At 44.5% G+C, this 23,664-nt stretch overlaps 2 protein-coding genes across 3 annotated transcripts in view; both read right to left on the reverse strand.

Annotated features, from left to right (window-relative positions):
* med30 (mediator complex subunit 30) overlaps positions 1-18,870 on the reverse strand; it is a 31,464-nt gene extending 12,594 nt beyond the window's left edge. The window contains exons 1-4 of the mRNA XM_068575636.1: positions 18,790-18,870; positions 17,639-17,977; positions 15,355-15,513; positions 10,255-10,362 (exon numbers count right to left, since the gene is read on the reverse strand). Of these exons, the coding sequence (XP_068431737.1) occupies positions 10,255-10,362; positions 15,355-15,513; positions 17,639-17,884 (513 nt within the window). The 5' untranslated portion in view covers positions 17,885-17,977; positions 18,790-18,870. The remainder of the gene's footprint in view (positions 1-10,254; positions 10,363-15,354; positions 15,514-17,638; positions 17,978-18,789) is intronic.
* A 3,217-nt stretch (positions 18,871-22,087) lies between these two features.
* The window catches only part of slc30a8 (solute carrier family 30 member 8), an 8,837-nt gene continuing 7,260 nt past the window's right edge, over positions 22,088-23,664 (reverse strand). For both annotated transcript variants that reach the window (XM_068575488.1, XM_068575489.1), the window contains exons 7-9: positions 23,385-23,490; positions 23,130-23,264; positions 22,088-23,049 (exon numbers count right to left, since the gene is read on the reverse strand). In XM_068575488.1, the coding sequence (XP_068431589.1) occupies positions 22,904-23,049; positions 23,130-23,264; positions 23,385-23,490 (387 nt within the window). In that variant the 3' untranslated portion in view covers positions 22,088-22,903. The remainder of the gene's footprint in view (positions 23,050-23,129; positions 23,265-23,384; positions 23,491-23,664) is intronic.

Consider the following 23,664-nt stretch of genomic DNA (forward strand, 5'->3'; position numbering starts at 1 on the left):
AAAAGAGCCAAGCTCTGATACCTCTGTGAGGGCTTTGCGGCTACACTGCCTCTCTGACCCCTGCAAAACAATTAAAAAGCCCTTGGCATACAGGGAGCCTCTAATGGGCCACATAGACGACTGCTAATAAGACAGAGGTACGGGCACCTGCTGTGCAAAGACTACTAATTCTGGAGCCTGAACACAGAGGTGGAAGATGGGAAGGGAGTGATAGGAGAGGGGTGGGGGGAGGTGCGGGGGAGAGCAATGGAAGAATGGGAGGTGTATAAGGAGGATGGAAGAAAGAAATGGAGAGGAAGTGGAGCACAGCAGGAGGGCAACGTCTGTGGGAGTGGGAAGAGAGACAAACTGAGAGAGAAAGGGAGGTGGCAGGGAATCAGAGAGCGAGGCGAAAGAGAGAGAGAGAGAGCATCTGCCAACCAAGCTGCATCCCTCTCTCCCAGTCTTATTACAGTTAGGAGGTTGCGTTTGTTTATCGCCAGGCCTCGGCAGACTCCCAGCCTGCTCTTCAGATAAAACTAACCGCCAGTGCCACTGGAATTCATTATACACGCCGAGCCGGCAGCGAGCTCGCACAGGTCTGGAGAGCAGAGCCAGACAGAGGATGGCTCCTCCGTTTGAAATTACAAAACATCCCCCTGCTTTTAAATTTCGCCCTTTTCTCATTTGAATAAAAGAGGACAGACACAGTAATTAACAGGGTATTTAAAAAAAACAAAAAAAAACAAGGCAGTGTGCGGTGAGGGGAGAGCAGCAGCAGCAGCAGCAGCAGAGTGGGAAAGATAGTAACTAAAAAGAGGGGAGAGAAAGAGAGGAGCTGTGGAGAATTAATAACAGGCCAGATCTCTCCAAGGCCTCCTTAATGGGCTGTGACAGGAATTTATTCACACTTAGGCTGGTATTAAATCAAACGCGAGGCGAGTGGCAGTGGCAGGCTGCAGCAGAGGGGTGGGGCAGGGGAAGGGCAGGTGCGGCTGAGAAGAAAAGGCGGCGGTCTGCCATGTCGCACGGGTCCAGCATTACAACCTCGGAGGGTCATCGCCGAGGCCCACGGGACGGATAGCCGGACGGAGGGATGGAGCGGCGAAAGGGACGCGAGAGGAGAACAAACGATGAGTGATGTGCCGATGACAAGACAGCCTGTCCCACGCCCCAGATGGAATGATTATCAAGTAGTCCGGAGAGCCCGCTATGAATCATCCTTCCTCCACTCTGCAAAACGCACCGTCACTCAGCCAGACAGCCAGCCAGCCGGCCAATCAGTCAGCCAGGCAGGCAGAAAGGCAGAAAGGCAGAAAAGAGGCCCGGTTCCCACGGACTTGGACGGTGGTCGCTTGCGACAGCTGGTCGCAAAATGGAAGCCGCTCAAAACAAAAAAAAGCTTCCGTCCAAATTGGTGCTCTGTGGGAAAAAGAACTTCTGCTGGCAAATTTACTTGTCAGGGTTTTTTTTTTGTTGTTTTCCCTTCATTAATTGGCGTGTGACCAGTAATATAGGATATTCATTAGGGCGGTAATTTGTGGTCGCTCGGGTGCCACAGAATTCGGTCTGTTTTATTGGAGCAGAGAAGAGAGTGGATGACTGGGGACCTGGAATTGATATGCACAATCACATTCTACAGCACCAGAGGTCTGCAGCAAAGAGATTGAGCAATCGCAAACCATTAGGCACCAATGAATTATGGCTAATGCATCTTAAACATTTATGCAAACACGGTTGACTTTCACACGTGCCCAAGTAAACTTCACCTCTTCACACACACACACATAAACCACAACTACATACTACATGGATGAGAGTGGGTATTGCATGAGAGCGAGGCAACAGGGACAAAGTGGCACACGCACACTAGCGGGGGGGGCGGGGGGGGTGATACGCATTCAAACCACTGCGATTCGAATACATATTGTCACACACAGCATGCTTCCTAGTAAAGACACTTGTGGAGAGTGATAGTGGTGATGCCTCCCCCTGCAACGCTGGGCAGATTGCATCACCATCCGTCAGCCAGACTCCGACAAACAGCAATTACCCCAATCGACAGATAACGAGAGCAAGGCCATCACTCACAGCCAGGACACCCCATAAAGCAGCCAGACATTACCATGGAGGAGTCATTTATCTGACTCTCCTCCAGCCCAACCCCTCCCACCGCCACTCCACCCCGAGCTGATCTTCACTTCTACTACCTGTTCAACGCAATCAGCTTGAGGGGTGGGCTCCAGTCTTCAATCTGAGAAGAGGAAGGATTATGGATCCGGAGGTTCTATGGGGGGGGAGGGAATGGGGACAGGCCTGAAGTGACAGCTCACCGCTACGGTCAGGGTCACCACCTGTAGGATGGACATGGAACATGTGACTTAAGCATCCACTGTGTGGAGTGAGGATGGGGTGAGGGGGACGTGAGACAGGAGAATCAACGCCAACCTGCAAAGCACCAAACACCTTGTGCTTCGGTGACAGTGGACGGAAACACAATTTCACAATCTCTTTTGCGGATTTGTTGGAAATTCCATCAAAACGTCTGCTGATTTGCAAAGGAAACATGCAAATTAGATTTTTTTTGCCAAACAACTAAAATGTAGATAATCAATGAACTGTCAAAAAGTAATTCAAGCTTTTTAGACATGGCTTCTTTAGTATACCGAGGGAGACGCACAAAAGCTTTTGCAGCCCTGAAACCTTTGCAAATAAGACAAAAACACGTGTCACCGGCAGAGGATGAAATGTGCCTGAATGCGCTGCTATGTAAATACTATTTGTGCTGCTGTGCTACTTACATGTATTTAAATGAAGTAATGTGGATACATTTGGTACAAAATTGCCCCCTTTACATGCAAATGAGCTACTCGCGACATGCATTTAGAGAGAAATGATTTGTGTCTTTGGACAGTTTGTGGTAACTGAAGCACAAGGCCGGTCTGTCACGCCCGGACTTCCCAGTGATCCTAGCGGCAGTGATTGCGGGCCAGTCGAAGGAATCATCGCGCTCCGCTCAAAACCCATTTATTTTGGGATGCAGTGACGGAATACAAGTGGCAGTGAAAACAAAATGAATAAAGCTGGGAACAAATGTATGAAAAATAAGATTATATAAATGAATAAACCATCTATTTCTCCCCTCTGTCTCCGCCAAAAACAAAGGACAATTTGTACTCGAAAGATATACGTCCATCATGTTTCGCATCGTGTCTTTTGTGAATTGGACCTTAAGTCGAGGCAGACAGCGGTTGCAAGTGATGCGCAAGTCGATGGGCAATTCAGTGACTGCTGGTTGAACAAAGTAATTTAAAGAAGTCACCTTTGTGTGAAATTAAGGACCTTTTTCACTATTTTCGGACCATTCAATGATGCAAGAACACAACTTGCAGTCAATAAGGAATATGATCCCCAGTTGAAGTCTAAATGGCAAGAGGAAGATCCTCAATTACTCTCCAGAAATCAATAGTGTGTTGCCACCCCGTGTTACGAGTTCTAATGAGTGTCTTGATGGCATTTTCAACGGTTATTGTTTTACCAAAGGGATATATCGACGCTAAAAGAGACGCGTGTCTCCGGGCACGTTTGCTCTAATTGACGTGGAAGCGGTGGTGCCTGCCACTCCCTTACAATCTCAACCTCACTAAGACTCCACTCGTCAGATTTGGATTTTGTTGTCCAAACATCAGGCTTCAATATGTCCCTCGGCGGTGGCAGAAGAAGGAGTCGGGGCGCGGCTGTAGACAAGGATTAAGTAGGGTTTGAACAGCGTGAACATGTAGAACTGGGCCAACGCTTACTTTCCATTATTCCCTCGTGTGCACAGAACACACACTTCAATGGCGCTCTCATCAGATCCCTCTGTTCTGTCTAATTGTAACACGGGTGGTTTCTGTTCCAAGGTTATTCCACACAGAAAGGAGCATACAGGAAAATCCCCGCCATTCCAATCACTCTGCCCATCACAGCCTTCTCATAGATGCATACTGTCGTTGTTCACATTGGCAGCGGTGGGGGGATTTAAATGTTGATAGAAGTCGCCTTATCAAAAAAAGAAAAAAAAAAGTATTCAGCTTTCAGGGAAAGATGAGGCTAAACCAATGTGACATATCAGCTGGAGACTGTGAGGCACGCTTGGACTTATCTTTTCACTTATGCATCAATCTTCTATCTTTCTTTCGCTCGGCATCCTGTTACAGAAGGCATCCTTTTTCCCCCCGCTGCAGCTGAATTTCATCAGTCTTCTGTTATTCCTTTTGAAGACCCTATCTGAATGGGAATGGCTTAACTTTGACAATCCACGGCTGTTTACACATCTTTCCATCCATTCTTTCATCAATCTTTTTTTAGGGGGCTGCATCCTTGACTCTCTATACGTAGTCATTGCTTTTTTAAAAAAACAACAACACCCAAATGTTTTTTTTTACCGCCTATTCAATTCTCTCGGTGTCCCTTTGTCCTTTACCCTCCACTTCACACATCTACTCTGTGACAACACAGCTATTTGTCTGGTCATCCATCCATCTTCAAACACCTCTCCTACCTTAACAGTCCATTTCTCTCTTCTTTTACTCAGAAGCTTTCTTCACACATTTTTTTTTCTTCTCTCTCCTCCTATCACATATCTTTAATCTATCACTCCATCAACCTTTTCATGGAAACATCTCGCTGCCATTTAGATCTCCTCCTACACTTTTCTCACTCCTCTAGGTATCTCCCTTCCTCTTTCCTGCCGCCTCACCCTCCCTCCCGATTGTCCCTCGTTCATGCAGAACTATCCTATCTGGCTGGAGTGACTGCGGCAGATGTAGCAAGGCCGCAAACATCTGCTTCCCCTGTACCGCCGCATCTCTGTTCTGCTGATCAGACTAACCGATTTAACTCCCCAAAGCTTGCGGCCCTTATTGCGACCTTAATGTGCAGCTGGGCAGAATCACAGCTAAACATGCTGCTGCAAACACATGAGGTACGCACCGGATATCCGAGGGCCAGATTGAAAATTTAGTTCAAGCTTTAGCTGCTGGGCATGTTTGGACGATATGAACAAACAAACACCACTGATGGAAAATTTCCCCCGATAAAAACACTAGAAATGCAGCTTTGCTGTCGTCAAGTTAAATAGCATGACGACGTATAATTTAAAGGTCTGAAACTAAGTATATAGATAATGTATAACATTAACTAAGACAAAAGAAACTCTGGCAATAAAAGACTAGGAAATATCACAATTTAATAGGTAAGTGTGTTACCTAAAGTGTCTCCATCCAGTGAAACATATAGTCTCAAACATCAGTAATTGCATCCCCCCCCCTCAAAACAAGTCCCTTTTTTAGTCTGTTCCCGTGGACGCAGGAGACAGTGGACATTTTAGACAACAGTTTTGCATTGCTAATGTGTCAGACAAAGGAAATGGACTCAACACGTTCACTTGTGCTCAAGGATACACGCAATACTGAATATATAAACACTGAGTGGGACACTTTTAAGGGAATCATGAACCGATGATGCAGATTTGTAATATCTAGCCAGAATATCTAGAAAAGCCTTCAAAAAGTGAACTAACATTTTCAACAGAATTTGAACAGTGTCGAGGTTTTGTCAAAGACGTCCTGTCTTCAGTCCAACACGAGAGGACGGAGAAGTAGAGCTGCCTTAGGGGGGCTTGCCGGTCACATTGAAGGTACAGACAGGGTCTGTGTGTGTGTGTGTTTGGATAGTTTGTTTATTGGATTGAATTCAAAGTGACAGAAAAGAGAAATCGACTCTTATTTGAATTTATAGTGGCTCTGGGAGACGGATCTCAGTTGGCAGTTAGCTGTTGGAACCAGCATGCTCCAGCGCCGGGGGGATCTGACCTCGGGTGACCGGCCTGACACCCCACCGGATCAGCGAACCCCTCTGTTGCAAGCCGTTACACCGGTTAGACCCAGCGCTGCCACTGTCTGCTAACTAAAAGATGAATCTCCCAAAGCCGCCGCCCACTCTCCTCCCGGCAGAGAAGTCTCCTTGGTTGCGGCGATGGCAAAGTGGAAATTGTAGTTTTCTCAATTCTGCCACTTAGGGGTTTTTTTTATTCAAAAAACAAGCTTTCAGACAAACTGTCAAGATATACAGTGTCCCGGGCTAGTGGCACAGTTAGCACACAGATGGCTAACGTGAACTACAGGCCAGCGACACACGAGGACATTATAAGATAGCAGTGGTATTTTGACTGTCGCTCAGATTTGGTTGAATTTTGCATCTTCTTGCCCTGTGGTTAGTTCGTGGTTGGCTGGTTTTCTGCTAATCTGGGCTGTATAAACCCAAAAGTAGAGGTGAATTGTTGCACCTGATTAGTTTGGAGCATGTGTCCAGATCTTACACATTGCACCTTTAATAAGTTCCCGTAATAAATCAGTTACTGCTCATAAAGCTGTAGATAAAAACAATCTGACAAGTGTACGAACGATTTTTAAGCGAGACAAATGAGCAGCGAAAAAAAAAAATCAATATCATCACATCTTTGAAATTTTGTGCAGTCAGTAGATGTAGGATGTATTTCACTTTGAAATAAGTGAAATGTGCCTATCGAGTGAATAGCGTGAACAGTGTACCGAGTTGTTTTTTTGAGACAAACTGCATAACACGGTCCTGCTGTGCCCTCAGGATTGCAGAATGTGAGGGAAATCTGCGCTCAGCGTATTACGGTCAGCCTGTCTTCTCAATCTCTACATCCATCTCTGTATACACGTGGATCATTTGGCGGAGCTCAATTTGCATGCTAATGCATTGCATCGGGGGAAGGTCATATTATATAAACAAGATTATTTATCACATCCATACACAGATTTCTAACAGGACAACAATCAAACTCACTTTCCAGTCGGGTCTGTATTGTGTACAGAACTGAAACTCTCAGAGAAATCAGAGGAAATTGTTTTGTTTTGTTTAGGTCTTGTTGCAGGAATGCCCAAACAAATCCCTGTTTTTCAGTCCAGTGTTTTATTCAAAGAGTTGAAGTGTGAAGTCTGTTATTTATCTACCACAATATCTCCAGTCTTTAACCGTACTCTTTGCGGGTATGGAGTCTTTTTTGTGAAAAGGAGAGTGAGTGCAGTTGAGCGCAAAGACTCGCCGCAATCTCTCACTGTAGTGTTAACATTTAAAAGCAGCCAGGGGAGCCGTGCTCTTAAAAATAACCAATTCTCATCTCTGCTGCTGACACCCCTGACCTTGGACCATTATCATTGCAGCACACTCAGACGGTTTGGCATGCACACTCTGACCAGAAGCCAGCACAAAGCGCACACAAAGAGAGGAAACGGAGAGGGGGCTTCTGCCGGCACGAGCACACAATGAAAGCTTGTGTGACAGCGAATGCAAACGCAATCTTTTCTCTCTGAAGAAAAAACAACAAAAGCTCCTCCTCACACTCTCCACGCAGTCACATATGCACACAGACAAAACAAATTCGTGACGGACAAAGCAAACTGAAACAGGCCTCCTAAATAATGCATGATGCCTTTTTTTTTTTTTTTTACATGGCCCTTTGCAACGCTCCAGTGTCCATAACTCCTGTACTCAGGTGAGACCCATTAGATGGAATCATCGTGTCCGAGTTCTGGCTGTTTACCTCACCTGCGTCGACCCAAGGATGATATTAGCACACAGCGCTTTAATGTCATCTCGACGGGTCCGTTTCACGGGAAGAGAGACGAAATGTAATCTTGGACTCGCAAATAATCTATGACGGCAAAAGCCAAAATATCAAGGGGCAGGGTTTGTCAGCTGGTGTGGTGTCCCTGTGGTCAGCTCAGCAAGGCTTTGCACAACATTCAGATTTGCATTGTATTTTGTTTAACATGGAAATCTGCGTGTACTTTAATCCCGCCTCCGTCTGGATGGAGCGATCCGCCTCGTTTCGAGTCACTGAAACATTGAAACGCTGTACGACCTCGGCGGTAACAGCAGTCGTTACGGAAATGGGATTCTTGCTCCCTCCCTTGTAGAAACGTATTTATGGTGTGCAATATTTTTCTGTGGCAGCCACACAATGTATTTATTTTCAGTAATTGCCCATCAATACTGCAGTTTTCACGGTGAGCGGCGGGGGCACGCCATTACAGACACTGGAGTAAAATTGCCTTCTCGCGCCACAAGGGAGTCACGACAAACGATGCGCGGGAACACAAAGCGCCGCTTGTTTGTGATCGTTTCTCATTGCGTCTCCTCATCGTGCTACTAACGCAAATATCAGCACCTTCTTGCCGTATGAGGTAAGTAGACACATCTGTGCTCAAATTCACCCATTTACGTCTGTCGCGTGCAAATATTAACCATAACTAAGGATGAAATTGCTCTCCAGCAAACGTTCAGACCGACTATTGACATGCCGTGTCGGTTTGAAGTAAAGCTCTCTTCTGCACTTCAGAGTGTCATAAAGCAGCCTCTCTCCATCAGAGCTGGGCCAAAACATATCTGACAGTGAAGGCGTTTGAAAAAGCTCTTAGGTGTGTTTGATGTCCGCCACTTGAAATCCCTCCAGAAGTGAACGCCTCACTCACAAGACACGACTAACCCCACGGTCTCCTTTGCTTCTGTAAATATTCAAAAACACCATCAGCCTGTATCTTGGTCAAGTTATTGATGTTTATATAGCCTACTGTAAAGGTTACTTGTTTTACTCAATTTCACTAGTATTTAAATCTTTTTATGCATATCAGGCAACATAAAGCCATTCATCTTGACCATTTCATGACTTGCGATCACTGATCCGAGGAGTAAATTAGATATGTTACGATCGTCAAAGCTATATAACTTATCTTCACAGAGCCACTCCCCATTAACTTCTCATTTTTAACCATAAAAAGAGCTGTTACGAGTCACATTCACTGGCGGCATCACACCAATCCTGGAAGTCGTTCTCACACGTCATCTGATCATAATGCACGTATAAGACACAAAGGGGTACTTGTAGTCCCTCACACGGGGGTACCAACTCCGGTACCATAGCCTCAGATTGTGAAATGGCGACTTCACACTCGGCTGCAAAATTCTGTCCGGAGATCGAGTTCCAACGAGAGCCACAGAACTACAAGATCAGCAGAAAGCGGCAATGCAATCCCGAGGATGCCAAACCACACATACATACGTGTATATACATATTCCAACTATCAGCTCCACCTCGAGATTGTGTCCATGACAAAAACAAACAGAATTACTGACAGTACAACACAAGAGAGCCGGTCTGACATATTAGGTTACAGAAGAAGTATTTTCTATTACAGGTAGTGTACCGGGTGGCTTGAAGCAAAGAATCCCAGCACTCCGCAGTTCATGACTACCTGCCACAAGAAGACACCTTAAGGGACACCATTAAAATGACGAGTTTGCCTTGTAGCGCCACCATCTTGCCAAATTGCACCACATTCGGAAAAGCTCTCCCTTGAGTCTCGAACAATGCACCCACCGAGTGTGGGGTAGATCGGACGAGCGGTTCTCGGGATGTGTGAAGAACACCAAGACAGAGATACCGTGCTTTACATTTCGATGTGAGGGTTCTTGTAACGCCAGTCCGTCGGCTCTCTGCCCGACCTCCATGTGGTGCTGCTGAACACGTGTTTCGAGTAACAAAACCATCCAGGGCCTTCAGCCTTCCACCTCATCTTTCTGACTTAATGACCTCTGTTGGAGATGTGGGCAGGTGTCCTTGGACTACAAATAAATCCCCTCTCACTGCAGCACATATATGTACATCCAAATGCATTCGTAGGCCTGGGGTTACGACAGTAGCATATCCCACCAGCATATTGCCCCCTTTAAACACACAAACTCTATCAGCAGACAATAAAGATCATCAAGTGCAGTCTCTTAATCCTGTTTTGTACGAACCGCACCATCGCAGCCTGGATGCTCGTTCTCCAGTTAATGAGAAGTGGGCTATTACTTTAAAGCTTCAGGTTAAGGATGGAGTCTGAAATGACTAATCCGTAATGAATTCCTATCTAATTATTATATCTTTAAGATGATATGAGACTCTGTGTTTTCCCCCTCTAGCTCAAGTAGATGTGATTTGAAATGTCTGGAGGCTCATGGATCTGAGAGGTTGACTGAAACTTTACTAATCTGAAATAACATCACGCTAAGCTGTGATCCAATCTCAAGATATCACTTTGTGAACCCTTTTTCACTTTTTCTTTTATCAGTCCTTCCTTCTGGTTTCATTGCTGCCGGCTGGGAATCAAACCTGTCCCCCGTAACAGTGTGTGTGTGCTATTGAGACACAGAGCACAGTACCTTGTTGACCTCCAGGATTTCTCTCCTCTCCTCTGTGACGGGGCGGCTCTGGCCAGCCGAGCGATCCTCGTGTTTAGAGCCGTCATCCTCCACGAAGGGGATCAGTTGCTGGAAGGTAGAGAAAACACAAACCTGGCTATGTTATTTACTGTAAAGCAAGCCGCCCGCGAGATGAATCGCTCCCAAAACGCTGACACATTCGACTGATTTCAATTGCATTAGTATCAAAATACTTTTACTTTCTTGGCAATCGGGCCTCGCTCTGGAATAAAACTCCCTAATGCACTTTTCCATTCTCTCTCTTATTCTGTCCGTGAGCCAAATGCATTAAAAGCACGACGCTACATATTCATATATTTCCTAAAAATGCCCTGTGAGTGCAGGTCAGAATTTTCTGCATATGGGCGAGCTCAAGCCATGAGTGCAATCCTAACCTGACGATATCCCTGTGCGGTCTGATAGTCTTGTCCCCGCAAAGTGGTGAAAATGGAGATTCTGTGTAAGCTCTCGAAACACGGGCTGAGCCTCACCCATCCCTCTCCAATGTATGGAGAGGGCCGTACAGAGAGCGAGTGGGACATTAATTCATTTTTAAACGCTCTGTATGCTTGACCTTGTCTGCTTGACGCTACAGCGGGGCTGATGTGCGAGAGCCTCACAAAAGGGTCCCACCTCCCGCTGCTTTGCGTCACACTGCCCCCCGGTGGCCAACGCGGGGAGGAGGTGTGCCGCAGTCGCACGTCAAGTAATGCGAGGCTCGGTCTCGAGAACACGCTGTTCCTCGTACGACGTGTGCCAAAGAAAAGACTCTCACACTGGCAATGTGTGATTGATGATACGGCCGTTGATCGCTGCAGAGCTCCTGAATGGACACACATTGTAAATGTAGACAAATGTCTGCGCTATTGTGCAGAGTTTCAGGGAAATACATGGCATCACTTATGTTGACATAAAGTCAATTTTATAGTTTAACACTCCACAAAGAAATCCACAAACCATTCTCCAGACACACGACACCACTCTGAATGGGTTTGAAAAATAATCTGTAGTAGTGTATACACTGGAAGGAGTTCCTGTTTCCTTTTCAAAACAAAAACTGTCATACCAGACAAGATCACAAACACAGATTAGGAAGGAGACTCTGAACAACTAGAAGCCATATAGCAAAAAAAACACCTTGCCTTCAATAACGACTTGTCACAATGCAAATCTATATCACGCAAAGTTCTTTAGAGCGTTGTGCTTTTCTCCATCGCTTGACCTGAGCCTGTGCAGCTGGAGGAGGGGAGGACCTGCAGACAATAAACAATGATTGGAATAAGCTGCTTCGTCTGGAAGCAATGACTGATTGTTTTAGTTCCGCTGGAGCTGGCCAACATCTAGGATAACATAAAAGTAGGGAGAAGAAAAAATGTAAAAAGAGAGAAGACTGCAAGACGATGAACAAAATGTCAGATAGGCAGAGGGGGGAAAAGCGAATTTTTAAGGGGGCAGAAAGACGAGTGGGAAGAGACCAAGAACGAGGCGAACAAGAGAAAAATACAGAAAAAGGCAGAGGGCGGGGGCGACAGTAAGATGTACAAATCTGGATAATTTTTGCACTCCTGTCAGTTTCCAGACCGAGCTTCACGCCAAGCTGCAACAACTCTGACTGTTGGAGGGAGAAGAGACAGCAAGGACATGTGCAGGAATTTATCTCGGACAAACTATGACTTTGGTTCGAGAAAACGTAAGAAAAGAGGAACGTTTTTTTCAGTCGATAATTTCCAACTGAAGCCAATGACATATTGAAAAATAAAAAGGTAGCGGGCTGATTTTGGCAGCTTCTGAGTGGAAAATGAAATGTGCTGAGTTGGGTAGGAAACACGGATGGAAGAGTGTATTTGTGTGTGTGTGTGTGTGTGTGTGTGTGTGTGTGTGTGTGTGTGTGTGTGTGTGTGTGTGTGTGTGTGTGTGTGCGCATGCCGGTGCCTGTGTGAGTCATAACCCCTGCCTCTGCCATAGAAAGATGGATGTGGCTTGCTGCCTGACAGAGAGGAATGGGCTAATGAAGTTCTCCAGGTTGCAGCGCTAAGACAAAAAGAAAAAGGGTAGCAAACACAAACCCTAGAGAATATCAACGCACTGAGGGGGCGGACGAGTAAGGGGAATGTGAAATGAAACGGCATGGCTGGACAGTGCAGGAAATGACAAAGATGAAGAAGACTTGCACAACAGAGAAAAGTGAACAGAAGAGACAGCTGCAGAAGAAGAAGAAGAAAACAAAGTGAACAAATGAAAAGACAGAGAGGAAGAAAGAAGAAAAGGGGGAGGTACAGGGGAGGAAATATTGAGCAGGTGTCAGAGAGGAAAAGCAGACAAATAAGTGGAAAAAGAGGGATATGAAGAAGTGAGAAGAAGTACAGAGCTTGAGAAAACAAGGGAGGAAAAAGCTGCGGCGGGGCAGCACAGAGCGACAGCTGGAAAGAAAAAGGGGAAAGCGCTGACGTGCACATTTGGGTCCAGCTGTTCATTAAACGGGCCTGTTGCTAATTAGGCTGCAATGAGGTCACACTAGCCGAGTCATTGATTCCACTTCCTGTTTCAGGCGGCCAATAGTGAGCGTCTGTCAGGCAGGCACCTGAATTCTGCGGGATGATAAATGGCGTACATGTCGGGCGCCAAAATCAACAACCCTCCGCTCCGGACAAACATGGCTAGTTGAGCTATTGGCCGGTCAGCAATAAACTGGGTTTCAAGCCTCAACGGGGAAATATACAAACATTTGAATAAGTTGGAGATAAGAATAGGGGGAAAAAATTGCAAGATGGCGCAATGATTCAATGAGGGTTTACACCATTGCGGCACAAAGGAAACGTCAAAGTGAACCCTTCATGGGTTTTGATTCATTGGCAGCACTGCAGACGAGAAGAGTCCTTCCGAACCGCCAGCGGCTGGATCGTTTAAAAAAAAAAAAAAAAAAAAAAAAAGAAATGCTCCCAGCAACTGTATTATTCAATTCCTCGAAAATGTACACGGTGGCAGCCATTGCAAATTTGTTCCAATTTGAGACTGGTCTCTTCCCACATCCTCCTTTATCCTCAGTAGGAGTCTGGTGAGAGAGATTAGCTCCGAGGCAATCTGTAGAAATTGGGAAGGGACTGCCGCAGTCATAAATCCAATCAAAAGTGGTGGACGGCCTGCCTAGCTGTAGCCCTGCATCGAGCCTCGAACAGCGCCCAGTGAGCCACTCTGTGTTTGTGTCAGTGTTGTGTATTCAATGGCTGTGTGTCACAATTGTGCCCATGCATCATATGTATTTCTGTATGGTGCACCGGGGTGGAATGCAGCCGAGCGCTGCTGTTCCCGTGTGTGGACGGCGAGCGCGAGCAGCGGTAAAGAGACTCTAGAGACTCGCCTAAAACGACCAACGGATCTGCTGCGAGCGGTGAAAAGACAGACCCAGAGGGAGCAGGTGAGATAAGAGTTCCCGGGGGTAGCAGCAACGGCATACTTCCTGTAAACTAGCAGCTTCCTACTTTAGCAGGTGTACAAAGCAGGGTTACATAAGGCCGCGGTCTGAAAGTGCAAAAATACACTACGCAGCATGCGCTGACGTTTGTTTGCATCTGAAAGAAAAAAAATCACATCCGATTAATGATGTGCTTCCACCACTACAAGTCAGATGATTGCAGCTGCATATGCACAGTGTATGTATTAAAAGCAAAACTGGATTTGAGGTCGGGTGAAATAGGGCAACGTCTCAGTGACGAGTGAGAATGTAATTATTAATGGATCAATATAAAACCTGAGAACACTCCCTTCTAAAAGAGGCTGAACCTTGTTTACTGTCAGATTTATGGCTTATTTATTGATTCATTGTCAGTTTTTGTTATTTTGTTTCCATTCTGCATAAGTATTAACAGGAAATTGAGGTAAAAGGGCAACGTGTGCTCAGACAACCTGTAAATAAAAATGATGCAGTCACATCAAAAGCCATGTACTACTACATAACATGTATTTTAATAATAACTAGAGTGGGTAAAGTGATGATGTAATAAAAAAGGTAAAAAAAAAGTCGGAAATATCATTTTAAAATCATTCCTTTTTGGAATTATTCTACTTCATGCATTGTCACATTTCAATGCATTTAAAAAGGCACATTTCTATTTTAGGTATATGTAAAAAAATAAATAAAAAAAAAGGTTGCTACACCCTCTCTCATAAGCATTAATTATTGAGTTAATTAGGACAATGATTAGTTTTTTGTGGAACGTGCACGATATTCTTCATCATCACATGACTTCAAATTCAGGTCAGAGTCGACACGACAGACCCATCACACAGACTTTCACTGCCTTGGATCGCCAACATTTGCTCGTATTTTGACATTTCTCTGAGGTTGCGAACACAATTTACGAGCGGTCCGGACCTCTCGTGGTCGTCATCTGCAGTTCGTCCGCCGCTCGCCGAGCCAAGCTTTTCACTAATGGATTGTATAGTTCATTAATTTAAAGCAATTTTGGAGTTTGAAAACCGGACATGAATCACTTTATAATTACTTTGAAATGATCCTGTTTGACTCTGTGAAAGCATAGCCTACCAATCTCAGCTTTCATTTCAAATTGGCTATTGACGCTACTGTATAACACCACAACATCAATATTGGCATCTTTAACTGCAACACGTCTTAAATCATTTGCCCCCCCTCCTATTGATCGTCTTGCTGTGCCATTTCTTCTTTGTCTCACTGACGTGTGACCCGCAGGTAACACGACATTAACGGCACTCCCTATTTTCTCCCATCGCTTGGCTTCAGCAGGTCCCTTAATTCTGCTGCTGACACTGTAAAACATTATATACTTGCATTTATGGATCTCCAAAAGCAGGACTTCCATATGGGACACGCGGAGCAGGATGCGTTGCGTAATATTTAATTATTATTGGGGCGTCAGTCTGCCATCGATTCTCATGAACGTGTGCTCCTTTAAGCGTCCGACGTGTTTACGCTGGTGATTTACTCGGTTATCTGAAGTCAGACGCTCACACACGTGTCGACTTTGCTCTTTAAATCACATTAGTGAAGGATAATTGAATCCCGTCAGTGTCACCGTGTCTCACCTCCGGGGGTATGGGGTCCATCCCGGCGCAGTTCTCGTTGCATTTGTCGTAGACGAGGCGCAGCTTGCGGAACAGCACAGAAAGCATCCGCAGGTGCTCCTGTAGTTTCCCCAGCCTGTCCCCGTGGGTGTTGGGGTTGTAAGTGACTCCATTAGGCAGCTGAGAAGCCACACAGAGGAAATGTTGTGTTATGCAGAGTACAAGCGCGCAATTTTGCAAGTGCTAATAAAAAGAAACGTCCATTGATCCCCGCGGACTGCAAAAGGCACTGCAAACTCTCTGTTGCTCCCTGACTGGTAATAGTTCATTAGCAGCCTTTTACTAATGCACTGCACTATTAGAGATAACGAAGCCATGGTTTATTTTCAAATTACGATGGCAAGAAGATGAGCTGTACTGAAACCGAAAAAAAAGTTGTTCATATGTTTGTATTCATGCCACAGTAACTGGTATTTATAAATAAATAAAAATCACAGTTTTAAACCACAAAACTAAAAAGACTCAGCCGCTTCAAAAGGTTAACTGCTTCAGATGCTGCACTTTGAATGTTTTTACTCATACTGAGGTGGCATCACTGGCTTTTAACTACAATGGAGTTAAAGAGTAACAAGACATGTTTTCTTTTGTTTTTTACTGAGCGCATCGACAAGCCCCCGGGGCAGCATTGTCTGATTATAAACATCCTACATAACATGAAACGAGCCTGTCTTCAGGGCAGGCAAAGAGACGGAGTAACAGGGGGGAGACAGACAGACAGACAGCGATGCATAAAGGCATGGAAGATAAATAAAAGACTTTTTACGAGGACAGCCTGTGATCTGTGAAAAACAAGTCACATCAATGCTGTTTGTGCATTCTGTGGTTGAGGCGCGCTTGTTTGGCCCGTCTCTGGCTGTGATTTTAACAAGGCGCAGGGCGAGCGTCTCGGAGGAGCAGGCAGACATCCACGGTAAACGCATGCCGACCTTATCTTTAGGTCACCGTCAGAGCCGAGCGGCAATGTGAACCGCGGACCGCGTTGATATCCTCAATCAAATCCCAGAAGGATTCTCCCGCTTAACCTTTATTTGTGATTCGACTACTTTCCGCTCTCACTTGATTGCAATTTACCGTGTAAAGAAATTATTAAAATGAGACATAATTGAGGTCTTGGTATGACTAGGTATGAAGTCTCCAAACAAAAAGATTAGTTAGAACGAAAAGTCTGTAGGCTTTTTTTTTCTTCTTTAAATCTGAAACAGCTCCTTCTACATTATGACAACAAAGGCAGTAAGTAGTGCCACTTCAATAAAGAGAAATCCCTGGAAAGGAAAGAGCAAAACCCTTGTTTAGCTAGCGTTGGAACACTGATAACACTTGTTTTTCACTGCTGGGAAATATGCATTATTAAACCAGAACTTGATAACAACAATCTGGCTGCACTAAGAAGCTGTTTAGTATATGTGAGGGATTGGATTTTGCCGTTTTAGCTCCGTAACAAAAGATTCATCAGCCTCTCCTCACGTATGCAACCATTGCTTGGACCCCGTATCTTTGACAGTAAGCGTTTCAGTAAAATCGTTGATGTTATTTGTAAGATGTTTATGCTAATTAATTATTAACACTAAGTAAATTAGATAAGCTTTAGCCCCTTGAACCAAAACCCATTATTAAGGTGCCTTAATGCTGAAGACATTGGAAGCTAAGTCTGAGAAGAGTTCTGCATGTAGGCTGACGAAGACCAAACACTCTCCTATTACCCGCAAGTTTAACTTCTTTGCACTTGCAAATTTCTTATAATTAAAGTAAAAAGACCGAGAGCTTTTGGCTGCTTTGACGGGACTGATGTCTCTGCCTTGCATTTAGTATTCAGTCTGCTTTGACTGACTTGTTTGTACATCCTGCATCCAAACACAATAAAGAATTGCCTTCCTGAGTGACAGCAGTTTTGTTTTTTGCAAAATAGAGATCCGTCAAGTTACGATCAAAACCAATTATTACTATTTTTGTATATTGCTGTCATATTTTTAAATACTTTGTTTTTATCTTTTGGCTTTTTATGATTACATTCTGCCGTTTATTGTTTTGTTCAGATCTGTTTAATTATATGGTGTCTCCATATTGCCGTTTTTGCGCCTCTCGTGTTTGTGTTTATGGACTTAAAAATGTTGTAAGAGCTTGAGGGCTTTGTGGATGATATGCAAATTAAATAAATAAATAAACAAGACAGAAGGAGAGGCAAACAGGAAACTGAAGTACGCGTGCCACCAACATTTGACCGGCGTGTAGCCAGAGTGAGACAGACCTGCATGTTCCTGAGGAGCTGGAAGATCTCCATGGTCCTAAGGACAATGTCTTGGACCGTCTCCTGGCCGATGCGACACAGAGAGGCTGTGTTGACATCACGTGCTGCCTGGGCCTGCTGCTGCTGCTGCTGTTGTTGTTGTTGCTGCTGCTGCTGCTGTTGTTGCTGCTGCTGCTGCTGCTGCTGCTGCTGCTGCGGTGGCGGAGGCTGCGTGCCAAAAGGCGACACCAGTGGAGGGGTTGTCATGGACACAGCAGGTGAGGATGCTGATGGAGGAGGGCGTGGGTCCAGGTGAAGTTACCGTCTGGTGCTAGTCCACACCAACACACCCTTACATGCCTGGAAGGAGATGAGCAGAGGGAACAGGAGACGACAATGTTGAGAAAAAGGGAGCTAGGAGGAGTGAAAAGAGTTTTTTCTGAGAAGAGTAATCACATTAATGTTTAAGGACATTGGCAGGAAGTTTAGCTTGTTTCCCCCGTCAAGCTATTTGTTTATTGTTGTTTGCATTACTAGAGGAGTCGCTGGCAGTAAAAACTCACTCAGACCCACTTCAACAACACTCATACAAATGAGTATAAGATAAGATGTAAATCTCAGCAGTACAAATGAGAATCCAAGACATATAATAGTGCAGAAGTTAGATATACGGATGTAATATATGACAAATATTAAACATAAGTTGAAACAATTATTTGCGGCACACAGGAAAGTGGTGTGTGTGGTTGAGCCACCGCTCACACCTGGATACATTGTAGCCCTCACAGCTGAACCGAGGCGCTGCCTAGCTAAACGCATCCAACACTGACAAAAGTCTAAGAGCTAACATTTTAGCCGTCTCTATAAAGTTGTGTACCGGTTTTCATGAGCAGTTAAACGTGCCTTTACATCGATACACATCTGCTAAATGTCGCCCTGGACTTCAAACCCCGTTCCCAAAAAAGCGCCCGGCTCTGATATCGGGTTAATTAGCCACCGTGCACGATTGGAGCGGCGACACCAAAGCTAAGTGGACAGTCGCCGCCGCACACGACAGCTTCCTCTCGGTTCATTGTCTGTGTCGTCTCGTGAGTCCCGCACGAGGTGAAACCCGACACGGAGGTGAGTGCTCCTATTTATTCAATAGCACGGTAGACAACCTGTAATGTTACCTGTGTGTTGGTAATTTATCTGTTTTGTTGACATGTCATGCTCCCTGCTTTGCTCCAAGGATGTTTCAGCGACAGCAACTATCGCGAGAGTTCGTCTTGACACCGGGACTTGGTCGCGGTAAATGATGAAGTAGAAGTGCCACTGGAAAATGTCTGTTTCAATATTTAATGTGATTTTTCACGAAAGAGTACATTTTAATCTGCCAGAACTTGTATGTTACATCCTTAAAGATAACATTTGGTCCGTGTTAGTCTTGTTTAAGTGACCTCCTCTCCCCCAATGTTTCAACATGAATGACTTTATTACGGTAAAGCAGGACGCACTGCAAATGTGTTTAGGCTATTTAGGGGAAACAGCGCCACATGCTGGTCTACTCTGATACAACAGCCAAGTCTCACACGTCTGACTTCATCAGCCCTAAGGCCAATTGACACCACCACATGATTGCTCCTTATGGGTCATTATAACTTTAAATTCAATCCATGAATGGGTATGTTGTCTACTCTGTGTGAAATCAAATCCCTGTGTGAAATCAAATCCCTCAATGGATCCACCCATCCATGTATTACTTAATATTGTACAGCTGTGCTCAGATTATTTTGTGAGTGATCAGAATTTGAATCAATTGGAAGTACAGGAGGTGTCAGAAATGGATATAAGTCAGTAAACGGCTGCTTCCTCAACGTGTGCTCTGTTGTGCAGCAGAATTACTGCTCTGACTTACTGAGACTGAAAATAAGCGCTTTACTGAAAAAAGAAAGGCTTTGCCTTCAGGCTTGAGTGGGGCTGAAAAAGTAGATTATGATGCCTATTACTTAATTTACATTATTCATTCAGATTTGGGGTTACGGGCTGGATTTCAATTTATGTTTTATCTGGAACACATTTTGTGTAATAGTAACCTGTAGTCACGTCTTTTCACTTCTTCTCTTTCTCTGAAAAATCTCTGTATTCGCAACATGCAAAACGGATATGTAAAACCCCTGTGTCAAGTGCACTTGAATGCCCAAAACTTCTTAATTGCAGAGGGAGTTGCTGGTTAGCTTGCCAGAATGACTGAGCGTTACTTTTACAATCCCCATCTGCCATAAAGCCAGACCAACTGAGGCGTGCCATTTGGAAATGGGTTTCTCCGTAATGATCCAGCCTGTCTTCTTATTGCCTTTAATTGGGACAAGAGAGTAACGAGAAGGTGAGTGAGTAAAAAGGCAGGCGGTGAGTGAATATACTTACAATGAACTATGTTCATTCACACACCACATTCATGGGAAAAGGTTGTAAAAAAGCAAATTTGTGTGGGTTCTCATTTTGTTTGTGTGTGTGTGTGTGTTTATAATGGGGGCAGAGCTGCAAAGACAGCTGTCTACAGGCCCTTTGCTACTTGAGATATCATCTATCACTGATCAAAGTGAAACAAGAGAATGTATTGATCACATCAAGGCAATCTGATAAAAAATAAAGTATTGATTTTTTTTTCATGTTCATGTAATCAAACCTCAGGGAGACAATACATTCCTGTAAATTCAAACATTTGAAATCAAAGACCTTTATTTATCACAGGGCAATGCATCTGATTTCCTCATGAGGTACATCATGTGACGTTGCATGGTATGGGGGCATCTGGCATAACACAATCCGGTAACACAGATTACCTTTAAACTGACGGCACCGCCTCATCTCACCGACGAGAGAAAGAGGGGTGACGAAGTGATAGCCGATGGAGGAAAAGAAGCAGAGAGAGGAGAAGTAAAAACAGTTAGAGAGCAAAAGATAACCCCATTTTTATTCAAAATACTCCTTGTGAGGAAACAAACCGCGTAATAATTATTAGCCAAGGGGGTATCAGGACTAAAACAGATTATCTTGCGACGTAGTGCATTACTCATGCTTTAATTAAGCACACACTGATCTGGTCCCTCCGGGGTTAAGTTCGAAAGGAGAGAGAAAGGAGCACGATGGTCTGCTCTGAAGGCAGCGGCACGGAAAGGCCATTCCACTGGACACAGCAACTTTCACGTCCGTGGAAACAAGCGTGAGATTAGTGCAGCTGAAGGTATGGGATAAAGCAGTGTGGGTGGCAGGGCGAGTGTGTGTGTGTGTGGGTGGGTGTGGGTGGGTGGGTGTGTGTGCGTGTGGCTGAGGAGGGAGAGCAGGTTTCGCGTTCATAACACAGAGGGTTGGTCTTATCCTCAGTTGTTTGAGGATCTTTTGACAGTTCAGATTCAATTTGAGGTTTATAATCTATATGTTTTTGACATTCTTATCATGTTTGGTATTACTGAATATAACTTTTTTAAATTGTATTGCTATTAACATGCATTGGCATGCAATCAACATTACAAAACCAAACAATCACCATGAGGTGGTGTGGATGAAATAGCAGAGGCGGAACTGTCAAAAATGACACGTCTCAACATCAAAGTACGGGATCGCTAACTCAAGTAGTCAATAAGTGATGTCCATCTCCTTAAGACTTTCTATATTACATTTATATTTATACATTATATTATTATATACTACCCTTCAGAAGCAGCATAAGTGAATCCCAAACCCCAGTTGTGCAGCCAAACTGGCCCAGGAACATAAAACAATTAAAAAAAACACACAAACTGGCTTAATGTCAAGGAGCTGGAGGCCCGTTACAGACCCACATGCCCCTCAAGACAATGGATCCATCTGTGGGCTTGTTGCCCAGCAACAGAGGAGCTGGTGTAGGCAGCGAGGTTGAAAATGGATACAGAGCTTCATCATGTAGGATTTTATGACATTATACATTGGACTTTGAAAGCAAGACTCCTAAGTATTTGGAAAGGAATATTTTATTGATTTAATTTTGCTTTAAAACTGTACAATGGCAGTGGCGAGACACTGTAGTAAACATACATGTGACGAGAGCATCACACACACGGTACTTCTGAGAATGCTTGTGTGATTGTCACTAAACAGAAGTATCTATTGTTTTATATTTACATACCACATTGTGTGCAAATGGCTGCATCCTCGAGATCTTGATTGTCAGTTAATACTTAAACAGTTTTAAGGTCACAAGGTGAACACTGTAGTTCAAATGTTCCATTAGGATAGTGAGTAGACTTCAAGTGTGTAATAAATTATATATATATATATATATATATATATATATATATATATTTATTACACACTTGAAGTCTGTACCCAGGCAACCATGCACCACCATCATAAATAATCGCCATGTAATAATCACAATCATAAATAAAGTTAATATGATTACTGCCAGTACACAAGCAGAAGCCTTTGCTCGATAAGAGGAAAGGCAGATTTTCTTTCTGAAATTATTATAACTTTATTTATCGCAATACAAAATATTACAGCTTCTCAGAGAACACAGGCATGTGGGCTCCTAAAGTCCAGGGGTTTACACATTCATTTAAATGATGTAATGCACCGCTGAGGTGAATAAGTGCCACGTGCACATTTAAAGAGGTTACTTCCCCCAAACACAAAGACACAGAACGTCAGAGAAAATCATGCCTACGTGTGTGTGTGTGTGTGTGTGTGTGTGTGTGTGTGTGTGTGTGTGTGTGTGTGTGTGTGTGTGTGTGTTGACTCTGAAGGGATAACATCAATTGAGAAGTTCCTGAGAGTTTTACTGCCTTACATTATATTTTTAATTCATCCGTTTCCTTTAAATAAAGGCTTTTTGACGAAAACAATGATGAAAGTCACCAGAATGCTGAAAATCTAAGTGTTTGATGCTTAAGTTTCAACGCTCAAATGTTTTCATTAAAGAAATTCAACCGAATGGTAAAATGTATGGATTCATGAAAAGGGTGAATTTAGTTCATTGTGATTCATAATGCAACACAAATACACACAAAAAAAAAGCTAATACATCTTGGGAATGCTTCAGTTCATACTTGGGAAGGGTGTGGAGAGAGAGCCTTTTGTCTAAAATTATTGAAATCGTGAACAAGCTTGCCGTTCACACGCGCACATTCTAGTTTTACTTCTTCGGGCCCTTCAACACACGAGGCCATGAGGGCACTCGGTCATGTGACCAGAGAAGCAGTGCCGGACGCTGCAGCGTGTCAGAGCTCGGCCTCGTGTTTTCCGATGGGCTCAGGTGAGCGTCCCCTACACCTTGGGCTCCTCACACAGGGTACAACCGGGCTTCAGGTCGGCCTGTCTCTCCATTTGAATGGTAACCGAGTGGAAGTTGAAGGAGGAGACGCAAGCCTGCGTCATCTCTCTGAGGACGGTCTGAGCGTCCACCGTCTCGTCTGTGGGAAGGAGAGGGGGAAATGTCAGCGAAACAAAAAACGGGAGCCTCAATGCCTTGGAGTTTGTGTTATGAGCGCACCTATGGCGACGTGTGCAGTCAGTACGGTCTGGTTCATGGTGAGGGCCCAGATGTGAAGGTTGTGCACCGCCTTCACCCCCTTCACTGCGAGAAGACCGTCCCGCACGTCAGCGTACTTCATCCCCGCAGGAGCGCCTGAGACGGACAGGGAACATGTGCGGCTTTGTGAAAATAATTTTTTTTAAAAACATTTAAAAGAACGAGAGGACCGAGAGCCGCAAACTCGGCATACTGCCGTTGTTTTTGGGGCCTCACCATTCATCAGGACAACGAGAATATCCCTCAAGATGGTGATGGTGGTGCACAAGACAAATATGGAGAACAGGAAGGTGCAGATGGGGTCAGCGATCTTATATTCTGGCTGAAAGAAACAAATAAGACAGAACATGAATTTAATGTGGGGTTATCGCACCAAGGCTATCAATTAGCATACGAAGGTTTACTCAGGAGGCATTCGGATCTGCGCAGTCAAATCAGCAGACACTGAAATTTCAATGCGCCTGCATACAAGCAGGACATCAAATTAATGTTGTGT

Source organism: Clinocottus analis, unplaced genomic scaffold (assembly GCF_023055335.1).
Source record: "Clinocottus analis isolate CAN_PGR_092001 unplaced genomic scaffold, fCliAna1.0.p SCAF_14, whole genome shotgun sequence".
In the NCBI taxonomy this organism is placed as follows: Eukaryota; Metazoa; Chordata; class Actinopteri; order Perciformes; family Cottidae; genus Clinocottus; species Clinocottus analis.